Source organism: Thermobia domestica, chromosome 1, assembly GCF_964235325.1.
Source record: "Thermobia domestica chromosome 1, izTheDome1.hap1.1, whole genome shotgun sequence".
NCBI classification, from domain to species: Eukaryota; Metazoa; Arthropoda; class Insecta; order Zygentoma; family Lepismatidae; genus Thermobia; species Thermobia domestica.
This window is the reverse complement of record NC_137454.1, coordinates 64,855,527-64,876,992: the sequence shown is the minus strand read 5'-3', so window position 1 is coordinate 64,876,992 and position 21,466 is coordinate 64,855,527. Positions and strand designations below refer to the sequence as shown.

At 33.6% G+C, this 21,466-nt stretch overlaps 1 protein-coding gene across 1 annotated transcript in view; it reads left to right on the top strand.

Annotated features, from left to right (window-relative positions):
* Rab3GAP1 (RAB3 GTPase activating protein subunit 1) overlaps nucleotides 1–21,466 on the top strand; it is a 363,483-nt gene that overhangs the window by 326,549 nt on the left and 15,468 nt on the right. Inside the window, exons 9-10 of the mRNA XM_081758024.1 lie at nucleotides 349–403; nucleotides 10,190–10,259. Of these exons, the coding sequence (XP_081614150.1) occupies nucleotides 349–403; nucleotides 10,190–10,259 (125 nt within the window). The remainder of the gene's footprint in view (nucleotides 1–348; nucleotides 404–10,189; nucleotides 10,260–21,466) is intronic.

Here is a 21,466-nt window from a genome sequence, read left to right as displayed (position 1 = left end):
TTTTAACCAATAAAAGAAAACCAATCTCCAAATTATTAGTTCACTCGTACAGTTGGCAGCCTGCAGAAGATTTGGATGTCTTTTGTCTCTATTTCCCAACCAGTGAAATTTCCATCAACACTTGCCATTTCATTTGATTAGAAGCTTTTTCAAAAACAACACCTGCAGCAATTTCTTGCCTATTCCTGTAAACCTTCAATGATATGATATCTCGCTGAGTATATGTTAAGAAAATGTGTGGCACTATTAGTTAATCTCTTTGTAATATTTTGTCGTTTAATATTATTTTTGTGTAGGGTATTATGATTTTAGTTCAGTAAAATATATTTTTCTTCCTTTTCTTTCCAGACTACCCGCTGGGTTTCCAGATCACAGGACATGTCTTCTTCACCAAAAACTTCAGGTGAGTAATGTCTTTTTGAGCGCAAGAACTGTAGAACTGTAAAGCTAATGAGTGACCTGTAGTCTCTGGTTAAATCACTGGAAAGAAGTTTCTAATGTTGTTGAGATTAAATCAAATCGAGTGCAAGAAGGATATGGGGGGACAGATGGCTTTGCGTTATATGATGTATGATCAACAAACACATTGGTTTCTGTCGTTGTTGTTTATAGATTTTCAGATCCTAGTTCGCTATTTAGTAATTCAAGTGACTCCTTGCCTCATGGTGATGGATTACCACTGAAATGTCTGTAGCCAGAGTGGAGATCAAAGTAGAAACCATGAGCGTTAACCATTTAAGGTAGCAGAATGAAATTCAAACTTGCGATTTATTGTTTGTGAAAACACATTATAGATTAATTATACAGAGTGTTAATGAGCTATAGCGATAGACTTTGAGGAATGATTCTTCACATCAAAATTTAAAAAAAACAAAAATGTTCATGTGGGCATTTGGAGAAAAGTGTATAGTTTCAGCTAAGGACGTCCAAATAGTAAAAAATACACTGCATCCCTGTTACTCCGAACTAGAGGAAAAAAGCAGTTTTTTTTTGGGGGGGGGACAATTTGAACTGCACCTCCTCAACCCGTAGATGAGATGGTCAGGAAAATGGCGATACTTACAATTTATATGTAGACATCTATCAAATTTGGCCCGGCATCAACGGAGTCGCCACCCTCGCGCGTAACGGCTTGGGAACTTCAGAAGGTATCCAGATTCAATATGTATATACCTATATATGATTTTTGATCAAAGACAGACATAGAAAACAAATAAAACATAAGATACACATGCAGTTTTATCGTCTATTGCAAAAATATATTACATGAAATAATAACAATAACAGTTAGTCAACATGGTTTATCGATTGGATAACTTGCTTGATCGTATCTTGCTCCAATGTTCCCATGACATCTAGATAGTTATACATTTCTGCTCATAAATACTGCTTATTATTATTATTATTATTTGCACAGAACAATTACTCATCTCCGCCATTTTATAAATAATATTCTTCCTCTCGTAGTAAAACATTCATCATCATAATCATAAATATTTATCGTATTTTTATCTTCTTACTAGTATATATCTATCTAGATACGTACATATATTATAATCATACTTCATTTATATTTTCTTATATATTTTTAATCATTTTACATAATCAAATAGCATAGATAGCTTTCGGCGGATTTAAGTACTCCATTAAAATTAATAATAATAATAGTTCTGTATTAAAATAAATATACTATCATGATGTTATTTCAAATGATAAACTCATTTGTTATCATATATGGAACATGGTAAATATTACGTTAGTGTGCACAATTAGATTATATTTTTCATCAATAGAATCCAAATAATGAAACTAGATACATGAAATTTAGAAAACCTGTTTAACTTTGAATAATTTTGAATTTAATTAATCCATTTATTGGCAGTGGTAGCACATTTATGGAGAATAGGGAGAGGGAAGTCTCTCCCGACCTGAATTTTAGATTAAAACTGCATTTTTATTTGGATTACTCTTCTTGGATACATTTTACTTTTCTTTATTTACTAAGATTACCTGGAATATTTGTTTTTCCTTTCCAGCACTTCTCAGCGGATTTTTCGATATGTATATCAATTTAATCACTCTTCACGTACAAATTCTTAATTCATTCCATAATGTTCTAGATTAGTACATTTAGTTTGTTTATTATTTTCGATTAGAAAAATCTAAATCAAGAATTATATCTTCTGATACGGACTGATGTCCACACTGCTACATACAATTTAGAAAATTTGTAATGCGGTGCTGATGCACAATAGCGGGGCATTAAAATTTTTTTCATAAAAAGCCGGTATTTTGGGAAATAAACGGAAATTTAAGTTTTTACAACTTTCTTGTTCAAGATCCAGTACTTGTGACTTATGTATTCGATGCGAGTTTGGCAGTCTTGATTGGTTTTCAAACTGACATTGCAGTTGTTACTTTAAAGTGTAAGTTATGAAACTGACATATCTCAAGGGTCGCTTTGGTTGCCTTTTTTTTTTTTTTTTTATCAAGTACTGGAAAGTTCTACATCTTGATATACAGAGTGGCCCTAAAGTAGATATACAGTCCTGTATTGATCAAGTTTGACATTTTAGTTTATTAAGATAATTAGTTCTGTTCCAAGCTTGAAGCATGAGTGAAAAAAGAATAAGAACAAATAATAAAGAAACTAATTCGCTACCTCTATGGATAACAGTAAGTAAATTACATAAAATGCCATGAGCTAGTCAGTGCGGGTCTATATACCAGGCCCGTATTTAGGTAAGTGCTATTTTGTGCTCGAGCACAGGGCGGCAGAATTTAGTGGGCGGCAAAATTTTGGATTTTTTAAAGATTCACAATAAAGCAATATTTAAAACTAGCAACCAGCAGAGTCCGCGCAAGCGCGAGAAAATATATTTATGTTTTCAAGTCGCTGTAATTAAGGTAATTACTAATTAGCTAGCTTATCTGATTAGTTTTTAAAAAATCCTCTCTCACCCCACCCAAATGGGTGATAATGAACTTGAACATCATGGAAAATGATACTGTTAAACTCAGCGACCTCAAAAGCTATGAATTCAACACTAATATCTGTCGTTTTCCATTACTTTTAAAATGCTCCCATATTATTCTTATTGGAACTTTGCACCCCCATATCGCAGTTCAGCTATGACCTAGATACCTGGAACAGGTCATTTGGATCGTTTCTCCGAGAGCTTTTGGTTCTCGAGTTAAAAAGCCCTACAGACAGACAGCTTACTGTATTATTAATACAGATGCTATTAAACCATTAGACCCTCTGACGGTGAATAATGTAAACAATTATTATTATTATTATTATTATTATTTGTAAGTTATCACCAATAATTATTGTTGTCTCATAGTGATGTCCACCAATGGTCACCTATCTTCGGGCAGAATACCACATCAATCAACATTTAGGCCATTTAATATTACGTTGTAACTTTTAATACCTAAACTGCTATTCAACAAGAACTGGTGTTTGTAAAATCACGGCTTGTTTCCGTGTTGAGACATAAGTTTGTTTGTGTGTGTGTGTGTGTGTATGGGGGACAAATTATTTAGAACACAGGGGCGCACAATATATAAATACGGGTCTGCTGTATACCTATTCTTGGCCACCCTGTATATCTTGTAATGGTTGCCTAAATTCAATCTGGCAGGCAAGAAAAACGTACCATAAGCGAAAAAACCATAAGTATTTTTGTTTTGGTATAAAGTCGTCCTTACTCCGTTCAGAAAGCATTTTATCATGAGCTTCAGAGAGTTTGATTTACAAAACTAAAACCATAAACGACTATTTTGGGGTGTGATGTTAGTTTAACATTATTTGGAGAATTCCTTCTTTCTTTATTGTTATATTATATCAAGATTTTTGAATAGGAAACTTGTGGATAACGTTTTAAACGTTTTCCCCCTTGAATTTTAATAGCCAAAATAAATGTTATATTAGTTACAATGGAGTCAGTTTATTCATAAATTTTAAAGGATAATAAGCAGGGGTGTAGCCAGCAGGTTTGTGTAGGGGGACCGTTCTTTTTGAGGGGGGGCCAGCTACAATGTACAAAGCCAAAAAAAAAAAGTGTTGCTGCTAGTGTTTTTGAGGCCTGAAAGAAAAGAAAATTTTGGTTTTCTTCTGGGAAACTAAAAACACTATTTTAGCTTATTATTATTATTATTATTATTATTATTATTATTATTATTATTATTATTATTATCCATAAATTATATTCAAGATAATTTTTATTATGCTTAATCAAGAACTACTGCCCGGGACCAAACGCTATACTTTTGTGCATAACTATAAAGGTAACCAAGAAAGTTCTGTCCCTTTTCGTGGAAGTCTGTGTTCAATTGGACCTCACACCGTGAGTTGAATGCGAGTGGAGATAAGGCGAACGTCAGTTGTTGGTGTGGGTATATCCAACATACTACCTGGGTGTGGCAATTCAGACACACCCTGAACTTGCGTAAAGACAGAGGGAACATGGGACATCCACAGAGCGTCATAAGAGCATGTATGCTGAACGAGTTCAAATGGAGGTCAAACGCCGCTGTTTGGGACAGAAGATATTCCAGGCCTTTGTTGAGGGTGTCGTGACGACGCGGACATTGCAGCAATAGTTTAACAAGTTTAAGGACGATGACGAAACACCCGAAAAAATCACATGCCGGAAGACCAACACATGTACAAAGAGGAACTGATACTACAATTCAGTGTGTGGAGAAACCATTCGGTAGCACATCCATCAACTTGTGAAGCACTACAAGTTGGGTCAATGGGTCTCACATATTTTGACTCCGGGCCAGAAGAAAACGCGGCAGTCGCTTGTGTGTATTTACTGTTTCGGAGCCATTTCTGAACAGGGCGTTGACATGTGATAAAAAGTGTATCCTATACGAAGCTCCACGGCGCCGTCATCATTGGTTAGCATCCCATGAACCGATTTCAAAACAACCGAAACCAGCACTGTACCAGAATAAGGTCCTTCTGTGTGTTTGGTGCATCGTGCATCGGGAACTGCTACCAGCTGGTCAGAGTATCAATGCAACTGTGTAGTGTCAGCAATTGAGCTGTGCTCAACAAAAACTCAAAACTCTGGAGCCATCGCTTCTGAATTGCAAATGGGTCCTCGTTTATCGGACAACGCTAAGTCCCACGTGGTTAAGATTACTCAGGACAACATTTTCCGCCTTGGATGGGAAACAATATTGCAACCACTATATTCCCCGGGTATTGCACCGTCCGATTATCACGTGTTCCATTCTTTGAACAATCACCTTAGAGGACACCAGTTCAAATCCCTAGTAAAAGTCCTGATACTTTCTTCGTTTCACGGCCCACCAAGTTCTACCGCGATCGATTCCATGGCCTTCCAGAACGTTTTCAGAAGGTCGTCGATGCTGATGGGGACTATTTTTGATCTTCCAGGTTAGGTGACATATCAATGTTCGAAGGTGGTGGGTGAAAAAGCAACAAAACTTTTCTTTGTTACCTTTAAATTCAAGACCTTATATACAGAACCTATCTACACAAGATTGATTTTCTTTGAAATTTCACTTAATTTCTTTACGGTTTCCTGACAAAAATATTTATTATCCGTGACTTAAAAAAAATATTTTATTACACTAGGTAGAAATAAAAGAGAGAGCAAATGAAATCCAAATTCAATAAAAGCATTGTTTCTCACCAAATTTTCCATCCTCTATATCTTTTAGAACACTTGTTAAAGCATATAAAAATATACTTTTAAAGCATATAAATCGCAGTAAATTGTGTAATCTACTGTCACAAAAAAAGTATCCTATTTTTCGATCGGTATAAGGAAGAGATACTATACTATTTTTCGATCGGTATGGAAAAAAAGCAATATTTCTCCTTACTATTTTACCATAAATTATTAATTGTCAATAAAATTTGTTACTTTTAAATGAATGAAACGAGATAATTTTACTATGATGTTTTAAAAGCTGGTCATTTGGGGGGGGGGCAGGAAACCATTTGGGGGCGGCGGCCCCGATGGGCCCTTCCTTGGCTACACCCATGATAATAAGTTTTAAATTGTAAAATAATCCTTAAATTAGACTAAATTTACAGAAAAGTGGAGATTCCGGAGAAGGGGGATCCGATCCGAACCCCCTGAATTCGTCCCTGACTCCATGCATATCTAGGAATTATATCTTATGGAGAGTCCCTTTCGTGCTCATTTCATTGCACATCACTCAAATAGGCCTATGCATTTTTGGACGGCGTATTCATAACTCCCTTTACGCCGATATGGACCACCACTCCACGGTTCCTCGTGTTCAGGTTAACGTGTTGCAATTTATTTATTTATTTATTTTCATGCCTTTGGACGGTCCTAGCTCTAAAACTATGGACTTGGTCCATATGAACTTTGGATTGTTATTTTCATGTAAAGAATCACCTTGTAACTTTTGTTGGTATAGTTCATTAACACTCTGTATATGCATTTTGTGGTGTTTCTTACAATAATTTTAAATATAAATGTTATATTATTACCATACACTATTAAGTATTTGACACTACATACAAACTTTAGCTATGTACAAAAAAAAAAAAAAAAAGCATAGAAGTAATTTTCGGCTGCAAAATAATTCAATCAAGTATGCTTTTAATTGTATTAGGAAACGATCTGGGCAGTTGTTTCGCCTATTTGCTTTGCATAAATTATTCTTTTCTTTTAAACAATCAAAACAAAACGGATACAAATAAGCATAATGTAACTTTTATTGAATCAAAATATGTTTGATTTCGTAAGTTCATATGGTATAGGATAGTCTTTAATGTTCTTGCGTTTGTTATCAAGAGATCCTGTATTCCAATCCGATTGTTGACAATCCTGTCTGAAATTTTCCAAAAGTGTTCTTCCTCAGTTCTACTAGGCGAATGTTAGAATAATGTTTTTAAATATACTCTGGCCAGTGGCGGTTTGTGAATGAAGTCTCACCGGCAAAAATTACATTTTTATCAGTATAAACTAAAGAAGAACAACTTACCTAATGCTTTAATGTTAAAATTATAAGGTTAGACATATGAAGACACTTTTAGCATGATAAGCAATTTCTTTATTACTCCAACAACGGCATATACTCAAAAAGGCGTACTCCAACATAAAGAGAGAAAGAAGAAGCATGTATACAAAATTTAACCTTACAAATGTATGATAAATTTTTCTTTCACATTACAAGATACTACATATTTGAGTACAAATTACTTGATTACATATTTTAAACTACTTCTTACTCAAATATGTAGATACTTAACCAGTACCTTTTTAGCCTAACTGGTTAATATATTTATCATATTTACATTTCGAGAGAGCTTTAGTTAAATATCTGCTACCATATCATCAGATTGTTTATATTCAATATATATCATACCATGTTCTACAGCATAATTTACAAATGATGATGTACATCAACATGTTTCGTTCGTTTATGCTGTTGACCACTTTCAACAAGTCTTTGAGCATTCTAATTATCATTATACACACTGTAGGCTACAAAGTAATTTGTAAGCTGAATTCCTATATCCCTTCTAAGAAATTATTGATGAACTTTGCTTCTTCTAGCCTATAGGCTTAATATTCTGCTTCAATACTAGAGTAGGCAATAGTCTTGTTGTTGTTTTTATTTTATTTTATTTTATTTATTTATTTATTTTTGTTTCCTTGACTCTCAGTTTACAGTAGAGTTTCCTAACTTTACAACAAAATCTGTGTATGATTTTCTATCGGGTACATGACCTGCTCATTCTTATGTCATCTTCACTTTTCCGATAGCGATGGCCGTACTCTATCGTACCTGCTAAATATCTTAACACTCTTTGTGCTGCTGCTAACCAGTGTGTTTTGTCATAGCAATTGTTGAACTGACAGATTACTGCAAGTATATGCAATGTCTGTCCTTGTGCACATCAAAAGATACACGAAACATCCTATTATTTTCTGATACAGATATTTATTTTCATATGTTCTAGCTTTTTCCAATTTTAAACCTACTTCTATCGGTGTCGAATCAGATTTATAATTTGCCATGTTAAACTTAGCTAACAGATTCTTTGTATATTCTTTTATGTTTCTTTGTTTCTGTCTATTTTCATACCAAGACAATTCTTTACAGATTCTAGAACTTTTACATCAAAGTTGTATTGCAATACCTTGATTAGTTTTTCTTTCTCGCTTCTGTTTTCACTAAAAATAAAATCATCGACATACATTTCAAGTATTACTTTCGTGTCTTCCACATCCTTGATATATACACAAGATTCAAATTTACACTGTTTGTAGCCTATGTTAGTCAAACTTTCAATCATTTTCATAGTCTATGCCCTACTAGATTGTTTCAGATCATAAACACTCTTTTTCAGTAAACATGCCTTGTTCTGATTTCCTTTATCATAACCCAATGATTGTTCCATATACAAGGTCTTTTTGAGATCGCCAAAATGCTGCACTAACATCAATATGAACTATATCTATGTCTCGCTCAGCCCCCAAAGCAATCAATAACCTTAGAGTTGACTGTCATAACTGGAGCGAATGTTTCATCATTATTAACACCATATTTTCGTGCAAAGCCCTTTGCTACCAATCTCGCTTTATATTTCACTATGCCTGTTTTTCTTTTGTAAACCCTTTTACATTTAATAATATTGTCATCTGTTTGACGATCAATTAATTCCCACGTGTTGATTTACATTAGTAACTAATATTCTTCATCCATAGCATTTTTCCATTCATTACTGTTTTTGCTTGGCATTGCTTCATTAAAATTTACAAATTCATCAAGATCTGCCATTGCGTGTACAGATACGTAAAACATTCATAATCTTTTGTCCAAACAGGAACTCTCTGCTCCCTATTAGGCTAACGTTTTTACATTTTTCCCGACAACTCATGTATTTAACACAGACTCATCCGATTCCACATTCTGCATTGCGCCAGCATTAGGATCTACATCATTATTTACAACTTCCTTGAATCAGATATGCATCGGTAACATTTTAAAATTTTTTGTTTGTTAGGTTAGGGTTAGTAAGTTCAATCCCTACCCGTTGGTGACATTACACTATCAGAACTAGCAGTATTGTTATGCACATTTTAATGTTTACTTATGCTGTGCTCTAAAAATTTAACATTTCTTGCCTTTATCACTTTAACATGTCGCGTGGGATCAGCTAACCTATACTCTTTTGTATATTCACAATACACTACCATAATGTAAGTTTTAGATTTTGCATCTATTTGTTATGTTGATTTGATGGAGTAAGTGAAGAAACAGTACATCCAAAAATAAGTAAATAACTTAACTTTATGTTCTGTCTACGCTTCCTCAGGTGTTCACCCTTGTTGCAGCAATAGGACTAACGTTTTTTAAATGAACTGCTGTCGAAACAACTTCCGCCCAGTATCTCGTACCTAAACCTGAATCATGAAGCATCAATCTACTTTTTTTCATAATAGTTCGATTCAATCTTTCTGATACACCATTTTGCTGTGGTGTGAAAGAAACTATAGTTTCGTGTATTATACCACACTTTTTAAACAAATTAGCAAATAAGTGGTTAAAGTATTCAGTACCATTATTACTTCGAAATCATTTTCTTTAGTGACTAGTTCAATTTTCTATGTGATTCTTAAATTCAATAAATTTCTCAAATACTTCCTTTGGATTTTTGTTTGGAGAAACAATACCAAAGATTTACAAGTGAAATCATCTGCAAAAGTAATAAAGTGTCCAGCATTTCCAAAACTATCCTCAAACATAGGACCACACAGATCAGAATAAATCAACTGTAACTTTTGTTTTGCTCTTTGTGCTAGCTATCAGCAGGTCATTGCTGATCATATAAACCCATTAATATCGACCATATATTTTCAGCTGGCAATGGATCTTTCAGCAGGATAACGCTCTTTGCCACAAGGCCAATGTTACGCTGTAGTAGTTCAAGGACCACAGTTGTGAATATTAGTTGTCGCAATGGCCACCATACTCAACCGTATTAACCCAGTTTCACATCTTTAGTTCATTAGTGCTGTCCTTCGAGGCAAAGATGGACATATCAGATATTAGGTAAATAGTCATAATGTTCTGCTTGGTGAGTATATAATCAATAACAAGTATAATGATTGTGAGCGCTTGATTTGTATATCATGTTTTCTTATTTATTTATTTATAGATGCTGAATTGTTGTGTGGAAAGAAGAAGAGCGCGAGAGCAAGCCGCAAGTGCCACGAATGAAGATTCCGGTAAGTATTTTATTGTAACCGTTTTATCATGAATTCATGATATCAAACACGTCTTTCTTAAAACTATCTCTTCTACGTTAAGCATATACAGAGCTGTATTATTTTACTTTAAAAAGTGTTTGCATTTTCGTGAAAATGCGAAAGTTCTCTTCATCAACTAAATAGAAATAATAATAATAATAATAATAATAATACTTTCAAACTATACTATACATAAGTGTCGGAAGTTGTTGCGGTATCTAAGTAAATTAATACTAAACCGCTCGGATAGTACGTTTTGCGGTGCTTTCTCAGGTTAAATATAGAATTAAAGATTTGAATTTCAACTAAACAAATATAACAAATTTTATTGGTAAACCAAAATCGGAAACAAATGTAAAAATAACTTCTCAAACATGAAATAAATAGCTCAAACAAATAAAGGTTAACTGTCAAGTAATTTTGACTATCCGCTATCTGGTCGAAACAGTAATTTAAGAAAAAATTAACGAAGTAGCATGTTATCTCGTGAAATAATATAATATTTCCAAATAAATGTTCCTTATTAGTCAGCATGCCAAATATAGAAAATTAATGAATACATACCAAAAGTCTTCTTGTACTAACATCGATATGTCCAATTCAATTTAGATTTTGTTTCGTCAAAAAGGTAGTAATCACAATTTTCCTTTCTAATTTCGAATTTAACAAAACTTAACTTTCTAACACTTTTCATTTTCCAATTTCAAATCACTTTGTACTTTTGACTTTTCACGCAGCACTATATAATATAACTTAATAAGACATAACATGCTTTAATTTAGAAAAATGCCTACAAACGAAAAAGTAGGTAATTCTAGTCCTTACCTGTTTGTCACAACTGAAGAGGGGAGGTTTGCGGCACAACCACGAAAACTCGTAGAGGGCAGCACCTACCACTGAACAGTCATGAAACAGGGTAGCCAGCTCGCAAACTTCTAGGATAGTTACCTATCCAAGAAGTTTACTTCTGCTGAGACTTTTTTTTTCTGAACAAATAAATTTAATCACACAACAAAATATCTCGGGGGGCGCACAAACTATTCTTGAACACTTCACTGAAAAAATTTATTTGTTCACCAATCACTTCCACTAGATCTTCTTTGTCACCACTAAGTTCAGATTTTGGACAGTTCCAATCTGTATTCCATATGTATTCCAAGGGCCCTTTTTACGTAGAAATACAAAGATGTTCGTTTGAAGAAATACCTCTATCCAAAAAATCTAGATGACAACGTTTAGAAGGTGGTACCACTTCCTCCTAAATCTGGATCGAAAAGTCTCTCATGTTTGTTTGGCGACACCCCAGGTTACAAAAGCTGTGAAATAATAAACACAAAACAGTATCTTTCTTATATAAACATTTCCTTAAATCTATGAAGATGTACATCTGACAATTTTACCTCGAAATATTTCTAAATATGGCATGCGTTTTTTGATTTTTTTTTTCCTACAATATTTACAAGAATTCTAAAATAAACTAAAGTAATGATTACATTTTTAGCTGCTATTACTATTGGATGTTGCTGCTGCATTGGCATTTACAGAGTTTCTTCTTTCATAATATTTCTTAAGGAAATTTACATGTCTCTTAACTTTGACTTCTGGATTTTCTACTAACCTAGCCCAGACTGTGTTTTTTGTCGGTAAATCCCAGGATTTCATATGGGCCTTTATAGATTTTATCTAGCTTGGGATTGTATTTCTTTAACAACGATGCTTTTGTTATATTCTTAATAAGTACCTTCTGTCCTACAGCAAACTCAGCAGGGATTCTTTTTCTTTTATAGTTTTGTTCTTTCCTTTTCCATGACTTACTGATGTTATCTGATATTATTTCTAACATTTGCTCTTTGTTATTACCATTTTCAAAAAGATTTACATTTAAAGACCATTTACAATCTAAAGGACTAAAAAGTTTTCTCCCAAAATAAACTTCTGCTGGAGAAACACCAAGTTCGCTTATAATACTGGAATTTAAAGTGAATTGAATTTTGTCGAGAAGTTTTGACCAACTACTCTGATTATTATTTACATAACGTAAAATTTGTTTGACTATAGCATTCACTTTTTCCACTAAATTAGGTGAAGGATTATAAGGACTAGTAGTAATATGTTTTATACCTTGGCTAAATAAGTATGTTTCAAAGGCATCGCTTACGAAATAAGAAGCTCGATCCGATACTAAGTTATTTATCCACCCATAATGACAAGATTTTCTCTAATTTACTTATTATTACTCTGGAATTTAACTGACGTAAAGGTTCTAGAAATGAATATCTACTTGCACTATCTGTAAGTATTAGAATATACTTAAAACCAGAACTACTAGGAAGAGGTCCTTGTACATCAATATAAAAAGTATGGTTAGGCATAGTAACAGTTTTAGAATAATAAGTTCCTACCATTTTCGTATTTTTCGGTTTGTTTTCTTGGCAAATTTTACAGCTCTGCACGTAATCTCTAATATCTTTAAACATTCCTGACCATGTAAATTTTCCTGCTATACGCCCTATAGTTCTTTTTATCCCTTGATGAGATCCTGATCCTAGAAAATCATGATGGTATTGCAAAATAGTATTAATCATATTTTTCGGAACGACTGCTCTATAACCTTTGTTTATTTTTCCTTTCGTTTCTTTAAGTAATACACTATCTTTGATTATATAATTTGGTACTGTTTTACCTTCCTCTATTTGTGAAATTATGCCTTTCAATTCAGGATCTTGGCGCTGTAATTCCTGTAAAGAAATGTTTAAAGAAGGAAGCTTCCAAAAATTAATAAATGAAAGAGTTACTGTTTTTCCTTTATATTCTGAAATTTCTTTTATTTGAGGGGATGGAGAATGAAAATAAGTAGTGTCGTATAATCTACTGATAAAATCTGCTTGACTGTTGTGGGATCCCTTTAAATGCACTATATCGAACTGAAATCTACTGATTTTTTCTATAAGAGTACCATACTTCCTCTGTCTACCATGATTTTTTTAATATCCAGCTTAAGGCTTTTGAATCTGTAAAGATTGTGAACTTTCTATGTAAATAAGGCTCGAATTTTGAAAGTGCTAAAGCTAATGATTTTAATTCTAATTCAAACACATTCTTACTCCAGTCTGTTTCTGGTACAACTTTTGAATAAAAATAAACTGGTCTAAGGTTACCATTTTCGTCATATTGACTTAAAATACCGCTATAGTTTTTTGTGCTGGCATCTACATAAATTACAAAAGGTGAATCAAAGTCTGGTACTTTCAAAATTACACGTCTTTCTATTTCTTCTTTGATTTTATCTAAAATCTGATTTTCTGCTTCACCCCACTTGAATGGTGTTTTTTCTGATCTTAATTTATGTAAAGGTCCAAGCAATTCTGAATAATTAGGTAGATATCGCAAGTAATATCCTAAAAATCCTATAAGTTTATGTAAACCACGCCTGTTCTTCGGCGCAGGTAAATTTCTTAACACCCTTACTCTGTTTTCATCTATACACATGTTACCATCACTAAATTCGTAACCCATGAATTTTACCTTTTTCTTACACAGTTTACTTTTCTTGGGAGAAACAGTTATTCCCCATTCTCTACATCTTTCTAAGAATTTTTCTAAAGTTCTTTTATGTGACTCTATATCTGGACTGTGTATAATAAAGTCATCCCATAAAATATCTAACTGGTCGCCCAATAGATCTTTAAATATGTTATTAAACAGATTTGCTAATACAAAAGGTGAAACCCAGAGACCCATAGGAAGTCTTCGAAAAGCTAGAAGCCTATTAGGAGTAGCAAAAGCAGTATACAATTTAGATTTTTCATCTAACAGGCACTGGTAAGAAGCGGATTTCCCGTCCAGGACACTAAAAATACGATGTTTACCTATGTTTCCTATGATACGTTCACAATTAGGAGCTGGAAAAGCCTGCATAATTACCTTTTCATTCACAGAAGAGTAGTTGACTACGAGTCTCTTGCTATTGTCACGATTGTTGACTAAAAAGCAAGGGGATATGAAGGGTGAACTCCTAATCTCTTCTACAACTCCCTGTTTTATTAATTCATCTATGTAATTATTCAATTCTTTCATCTTGTGTTTAGGTAAAGCATAAGGCTGCTGAATGCTAGGCTTATCATCTTTTAACAAAATTTCATACTTAAAATTTTTGATTGTACCTAATTGATCTGAAATGACATCTTTGTACTTCGTTAATATCTCTTTGACATAATCACATAAACTTTCATCAAAAATATCAGTTTGAATATCGTTATTACCTTGGGTTTCATTCATGACTTCATCCAACTCATTGTCATGAATTGTGTGGTATACTGGATTGAACACGGGCTGTCCCGCAGCAGGGGAAAAATCGGTAGCCTCCATTTTTCGCTCTCCTATGTCACCTTTCCTCGCCTGTGGACGCTGAAGATTAGTTCGACTGGTAGATGGTTGTTGGTTCAAAGGTCCAAGGTTGTTTGTCCTCTCCCCAGCAATGCCTAGTGCGCCTGTCGACATGGCTGTTGGATTGGCAACCCTGGAACGAGAATTCCGAAACGAGTAGTTTTCCGTTGTTGAAACACTGTTTTCTTCCAGTTTAAAGTTCACAGTAATACCATCCTTACCCAATAATAATTTTTGTTCCTTATACTGAATACATGCTTCGTGTTTTTGTAAAAATTGTCCTCCAATTAACAACGAAATGTCCGGAGAGTCTATCACAAGAAACCAGTCTGTAAATTTCCTATTGTTAATAAAGAAATGAATTTCCACTGCTTCTTTAACTGTAATAGGTTCTTGACTCATGGAAGTAACTACATGATTTACTGTCTTTCTTTTGGGGGTACACTTTAATTTTATCTGTTCAAGTAATGTTTTACCGATATAGTTTGTACTACTGCCCGTATCTATGTAACAACGCACAGGAATGTGACACACGGAAACCATAATTTGAACCATATAATCTTGCCTTTTGTCCGAAATATTATAGCATTTTCTATTTTCTACCAAATTTTCTTTTCTTTTTTCTTTTCTCAAACCACACTGACGCCAAAAATGATTTCTCATTCCACAAGAATAACACTGTCTATTTTGACTCTGATTTACTCGAATATTAGGTAAATTTAAACCACTAGGTGCTTGTGACTGCAAGGTCGCATTAGCATAATCTACATTATATTTCCGGTTAGAATCGTACGTTTCAGCAAAGGACAATAATACATGTTTTTGATTGGGAGTTGAAGTTAACAGAAATATGTTACGAATCTCAGGTGTGATAAGATTTACTATCATGTTACAAAATTCTACGTCACCCATATACATGTTAAATATTTCTAAAATGTTTTCTTTTTCTAGAATAAATTCCTTAAATGTTTCCTCTGGACGCATTACTCTGTACAACTTTCCCTTTATAATTTCTGTTTCGATAATACTGCTTACATATTTTTCTACGATTCTATTACGCACTATAGGCCAATTAGCGTTTTCATTTTTGAACTGTTGGAAATCTAGAAATAATGGACCTGTAATTCTACCTAATAAAAGTACTAATATGATACCTGAAGGTGCTACATTCTGTTTTATCAAACTGTTAGCCTGCATTAAGAAATGACAAATCTGGTAGCCATCTACGGAATTTAATATGGGTATATTATTAACCAAACTTTCTACTGCTTTAAATGCACTCAAATTTTTAAATTTACTGAAATCGCATCTGATACCTGTATTTTGTCCTATATTAGGAGCATGACTTACGGTGTCGTGAGGGATTGTAGCCCCCGCAAAATCAATCAGATCCTCAACGGGTCGCATCTGACTACTTCTGCCCGGTTCTACATGCCCAGACGAACACAAATTTCCCACATTAGCATTATAACCACTGCTATTTAAATGGGAAGTTTCTTGATAGCGGTTAGGAGTATAATTCCCCCTATTAAATTGGTTATAATTATCATATGCCTCTGCAGCGTACATGAAATTCATATTGACTTATGTATAGTTTAACGTGTTTCTCTGTTACAAAACTAAACTTCAATTTACAGGTTGAATTTATCAGGTTATAACTTTTCCTAATTGGTTTCACAGTCCAAACAAATATAAATTTTCTCTTGAGCATAAAGCTCTAGCCTAATGAGAAACACCGAGTTGTGACAAACAGGTAATTTTTGTCTTGTTGCGGTATCTAAGTAAATTAATACTAAACCGCTCGGGTAGTACGTTTTGCGGTGCTTTCTCAGGTTAAATATAGAATTAAAGATTTGAATTTCAACTAAACAAATATAACAAATTTTATTGGTAAACTAAAATCGGAAACAAATGTAAAAATAACTTCTCAAACATGAAATAAATAGTTCAAACAAATAAAGGTTAACTGTCAAGTAATTTTGACTATCCGCTATCTGGTCGAAACAGTAATTTAAGAAAAAATTAACAAAGTAGCATGTTATCTCGTGAAATAATATAATATTTCCAAATAAATGTTCCTTATTAGTCAGCATGCCAAATATAGAAAATTAATGAATACATACCAAAAGTCTTCTTGTACTAACATCGATATGTCCAATTCAATTTAGATTTTGTTTCGTCAAAAAGGTAGTAATCACAATTTTCCTTTCTAATTTCGAATTTAACAAAACTTAACTTTCTAACACTTTTCATTTTCCAATTTCAAATCACTTTGTACTTTTGACTTTTCACGCAGCACTATATAATATAACTTAATAAGACATAACATGCTTTAATTTAGAAAAATGCCTACAAACGAAAAAGTAGGTAATTCTAGTCCTTACCTGTTTGTCACAACTGAAGAGGGGAGGTTTGCGGCACAACCACGAAAACTCGTAGAGGGCAGCACCTACCACTGAACAGTCATGAAACAGGGTAGCCAGCTCGCAAACTTCTAGGATAGTTACCTATCCAAGAAGTTTACTTCTGCTGAGACTTTTTTTTTTTCTGAACAAATAAATTTAATCACACAACAAAGTCTTGTAGAACGCTTACGTCCGTTTGTCCGTCCTCCTGTTGACAGATATCAGAGCAAAAACGGTGAGAGCTGTCAAGAAGCGATTTGTTGCAATCGATTTAGCGTCACAAGAACAGCTTCCATCTCGTCTGTTAACCTGTTATTCAAACCAAAAGTTGTTGAAATTAACAATTTTCGGTTTCAACGTTTTTCACCGTAGAACAAAAGCTAATACACATCGACAAGTGGTTTTTGCAATCAATTAAGCGTCTCAAAGAAAAATATTGTCACCAGCTGCAACGCTCTATCCAAACAGAAAATGATTAGAATTTACTAATACCGTATTTACTCGCGTAATAGTCGCCCTCGCATAATAGTCACACCTTAAGTGTGAAGTAAAAACATTACAAAAAAAAAAATCCCGCATAAATTTTATACAAGTGGATAGTACAAAGTTGGCCTTCGATAACATCTGACACCGTGTCAAAAAGCTTCGAAAAGACCGGCATATCCAACGCTTTGGACAAAAATGAAGATGATGCTCTTTGGAACAGTTACCCAGATTCATCAGACGCAGATATGACAAAAAGCGAAACTTCGGATAAGAGTGAATAATGCCTTTTGCACGTATGGACAGCTCTGACACTTCTTGTGCGAACGTGTTTCTTCTTTGTGGTGTTACGTACTTCTTATTCATGTGTTTCCCGATTATGTAAATATATCGTTTTTTTGTGCCAATGCTAAGAAGACTTTTTTGTCTCCCACGAATCGGTAAGTTAGGAGTTTAATTTTTACAAATTTTAATATATTACCATGTGTAGGTTATATTTTATTTTTATGGTGACACAATGCTGTATGTATCAAAATTCGAAATGGTTTTGATCGTAGCAATAATTGAATGGCAGCTTTCCTCGCGTAATAGTCGCAGTTGAATTTTCCCATAAAAATGGTACAAAAATGCGACTATTACGCGAGTAAACACGGTACATCCAGTTCCAATATTTATTTCCGTAGAGCAAAAATAGGTAAGAGATATCGAGGAGCTTTATTTACTTATTTATTTTTCCAATCAATTCAGCGTCTCGAAAATAGGCTCTAAATCTTCCGTTAATCCTTTATGCTAATCGGATGGGTCAGAAATCAACCGTTTCCAGTTTTAACGTTGATCGCCATAGATCAAAAACGGTAATAGATAGTAACAAGCGAATTTCAGCAATTGATTCAATGTCTCTTCCGCAATACTCTACCAAAACCCGAAGTGGTCAGAATTTACTAATACTTCGGTTTCAATCAGCACCCCAAAGAGGAGTTTTGTCTCAACTTTGATGTATCTGGTGAAACTAGAAGTGGTAAAAATCTACTTTATTCAATTGGATTGGATTTTTTGAGATTAGCGTCCCATACATCAGCAAGGTTATAAGAGTTCTGAAACAATAGCTTAACGTGGGATTCGAACCACATGAGCTCCCGCCAGGAATCGAACCAGAGTATCTCACGCCAGAGGCCTGTACCCAATCTTTATAGCCACGAGGAAGCTCGCACGTTTATTCTGTTACATTAACTTTTAAAAGTGGGAACAGTTGGACCCTCCTCGAAATGAAGTTTGTGGCTACAGGACTGTTCATAGAGCAAATATGGTAAGAAATACGGAGAAGCTGTTTTTTTCGGAACATAAAACGGAATAGTTAGTGACAACCAGAATGGGTTCAGTACCAAGAATATCTCTGATTTTACTCTTTTATTACAACCAGAAGTGGTAAATATTAATTATCATTTCCGGTTTTTAATGTTAATCCTCATAGAGCAAAATCAGCAAAAAATAGCGAGTAATAGCCTCTTGATATGGATTCAGCGTATCAGGAACAGAATCTATCTTTGATCTTATTCCTCTGTTGCAATCAGTAGTTACAAATATACTACTTTAATATCCATGTATACATGTATATTATACTAATATACATGTATTTTATGTTATTCATTTATTTATTTGAGTATTGAGTTCTCAGATTTTAGAAGTGTACCGTAATTTCACACTGTGAAACAAAAGTCACTTGATATTACTATTATTACCGTTTACGGAACGTTTCTTTCAAATGTCTAAAGATACTTTTAACGTCCTTTCATCAAGTTAGTCTGTGATTAAATGTTCCATTGTATAAAACATAAAATTAATTTTCTGCGAATTATTATTATTATTATTATTGTCATGTCATTTGAATGTTTAATCACATTCAAACATTTCTTATTTACCAATTTCTGTTACACTGGTTATATATACTTGTATTTTACTTTTTCACTAAGGTTTTTTCTTTCTTTCTTTTCTAGTGCTATATTGTAGTTAGGGATCTCTTTAGTCACCATATAAATAACCCTTAATACGATGATGTCCAACCTTCTCTAGAATTTTAAGTTGAAACATTTCTCTATAGTCTAAGAAGCTGTAATCTTCTTATTGAAATCTCTCAAAACAAACCATATAACGTAGAATGGAATTAAAGTACTTTTGTTTTGTAAGAATTAAAGTACTAAGAAATGAAAGTAAAGTAGAAAAGCTTTTGTCACTTCAAAGAATAATTTCGCTACTTATCCTAAATGTATAATATAGTGTGTATAACTTTTCGACGGATTTTTCTATATGTGTTTCCTCAGCTTAAGAAACAATATTCTGTATAGGATATAATAGATAAGTATCTAATGTTATTAATTTATTTATTTTGAATATAAAGATCAATCTCGTGTATCTAGACACAAGTAAATTTCATTGTTTATGTTTTGTTGGCACTCATTTTTATGCTACATATTGAATTTATGACTTCTTACATTTCTTTTAGTTAGTAAATTGTCCAGTATTCCAAGAAAAGGTTTGTATCGTCTTCATTCATAGTTACGTTTTCTTCATGTGTGTATTCGTTTGGAGTTAATGTCTCTTTTCAACATCAAGACCTGAACCTAACTTTAACTGCAATTCGAACCACATTAGCTTTCACCACAAACTGAGCCTGCATTTCCTGTACTAAAGACGTCAATAGTTAACACCACTTAACCGTAAGATCACCTTTTCTTCACCCATACATAATAATAAATCATGTATGTATACCAGCAATACTAGTGGAACTCACAAACACCTTGATAAAAATCCATATTTTTTAAAATTAATTATATATATTAATTATTGTAGCTGCTGAGGGTTCAAAATGATGAGTAAATCTGGTAACACTGTAGAAGTAATATTATATACCTAGGTATATATACACACACACACACACACACACACACACACACATACATATACATATATATATATATATATATATATATATATATATATATATAATATTACTTCTACAGTGTTACCAGATTTACGCATCATTTTGAACCCTCAGCAGCTACAAATACTGACTTTACGTTTCTTAACCTTACACGTAGGTTGTAAATAAAGAATGGCAACACTGTCGGGAGGCCAATATACGCATGATCGTACTCGATAAGAGTCTGAAAATTGTTAGTTCGAACTATATTCGAGGGGTACAGTACCAAAAGGAGTCCAAATATCGAGTGAAACATATTAAGTAAAATAAAGTAGCGATACCGATAACAGTCAAAATATCGACTCTAATATTTTCCATTGTACAATCCGCGGCAAAAAACCTGCAACATGAGGATGTAAGTTTATTGTGAAACTACGCCTAACAGCACAGGGAATGAACATAACGTCTAAGTGGAACGAATCACGCCAGGATAAACCTCGGCCTCCTCCCGTGCATACTTATTTTGGAGCTAAAGACTTCGTCATTTCACAATAAACTTACATGCTCATGTTGCAGGTTTTTTGCCGCGGATTGTACAAGCTTTGCTTTTAACAGACTTAAATCTGATTTAAACTACTTGCTGAGCAAAACAAGACGTTTATTGTAAAAAATATTAACGTGTAACAGTTTCGCCAACTGTCTACTTTGGCTTCATTAGACACTGTCTTCACATCAGACTTCATCAGATAGTGTCTGATGAAGCCAAAGTGGACAGTTGGCGAAACTGTTACAAGTTAATATTTTTTTACAATGAACGTATTGTTTTGCTCAGCGAGTAGTTTAAATCAAAATATCGAGTAAAATTCATCAAAATAAAATAGAAGTTGCATTTGTGTTGAAAAGAGTGACACTAATTGCAATATATTCAATTATTTTAATTTCATAAAGAATGATACTGTATTTTGGAAATTGACAACCTTTAATATTATTGTTAT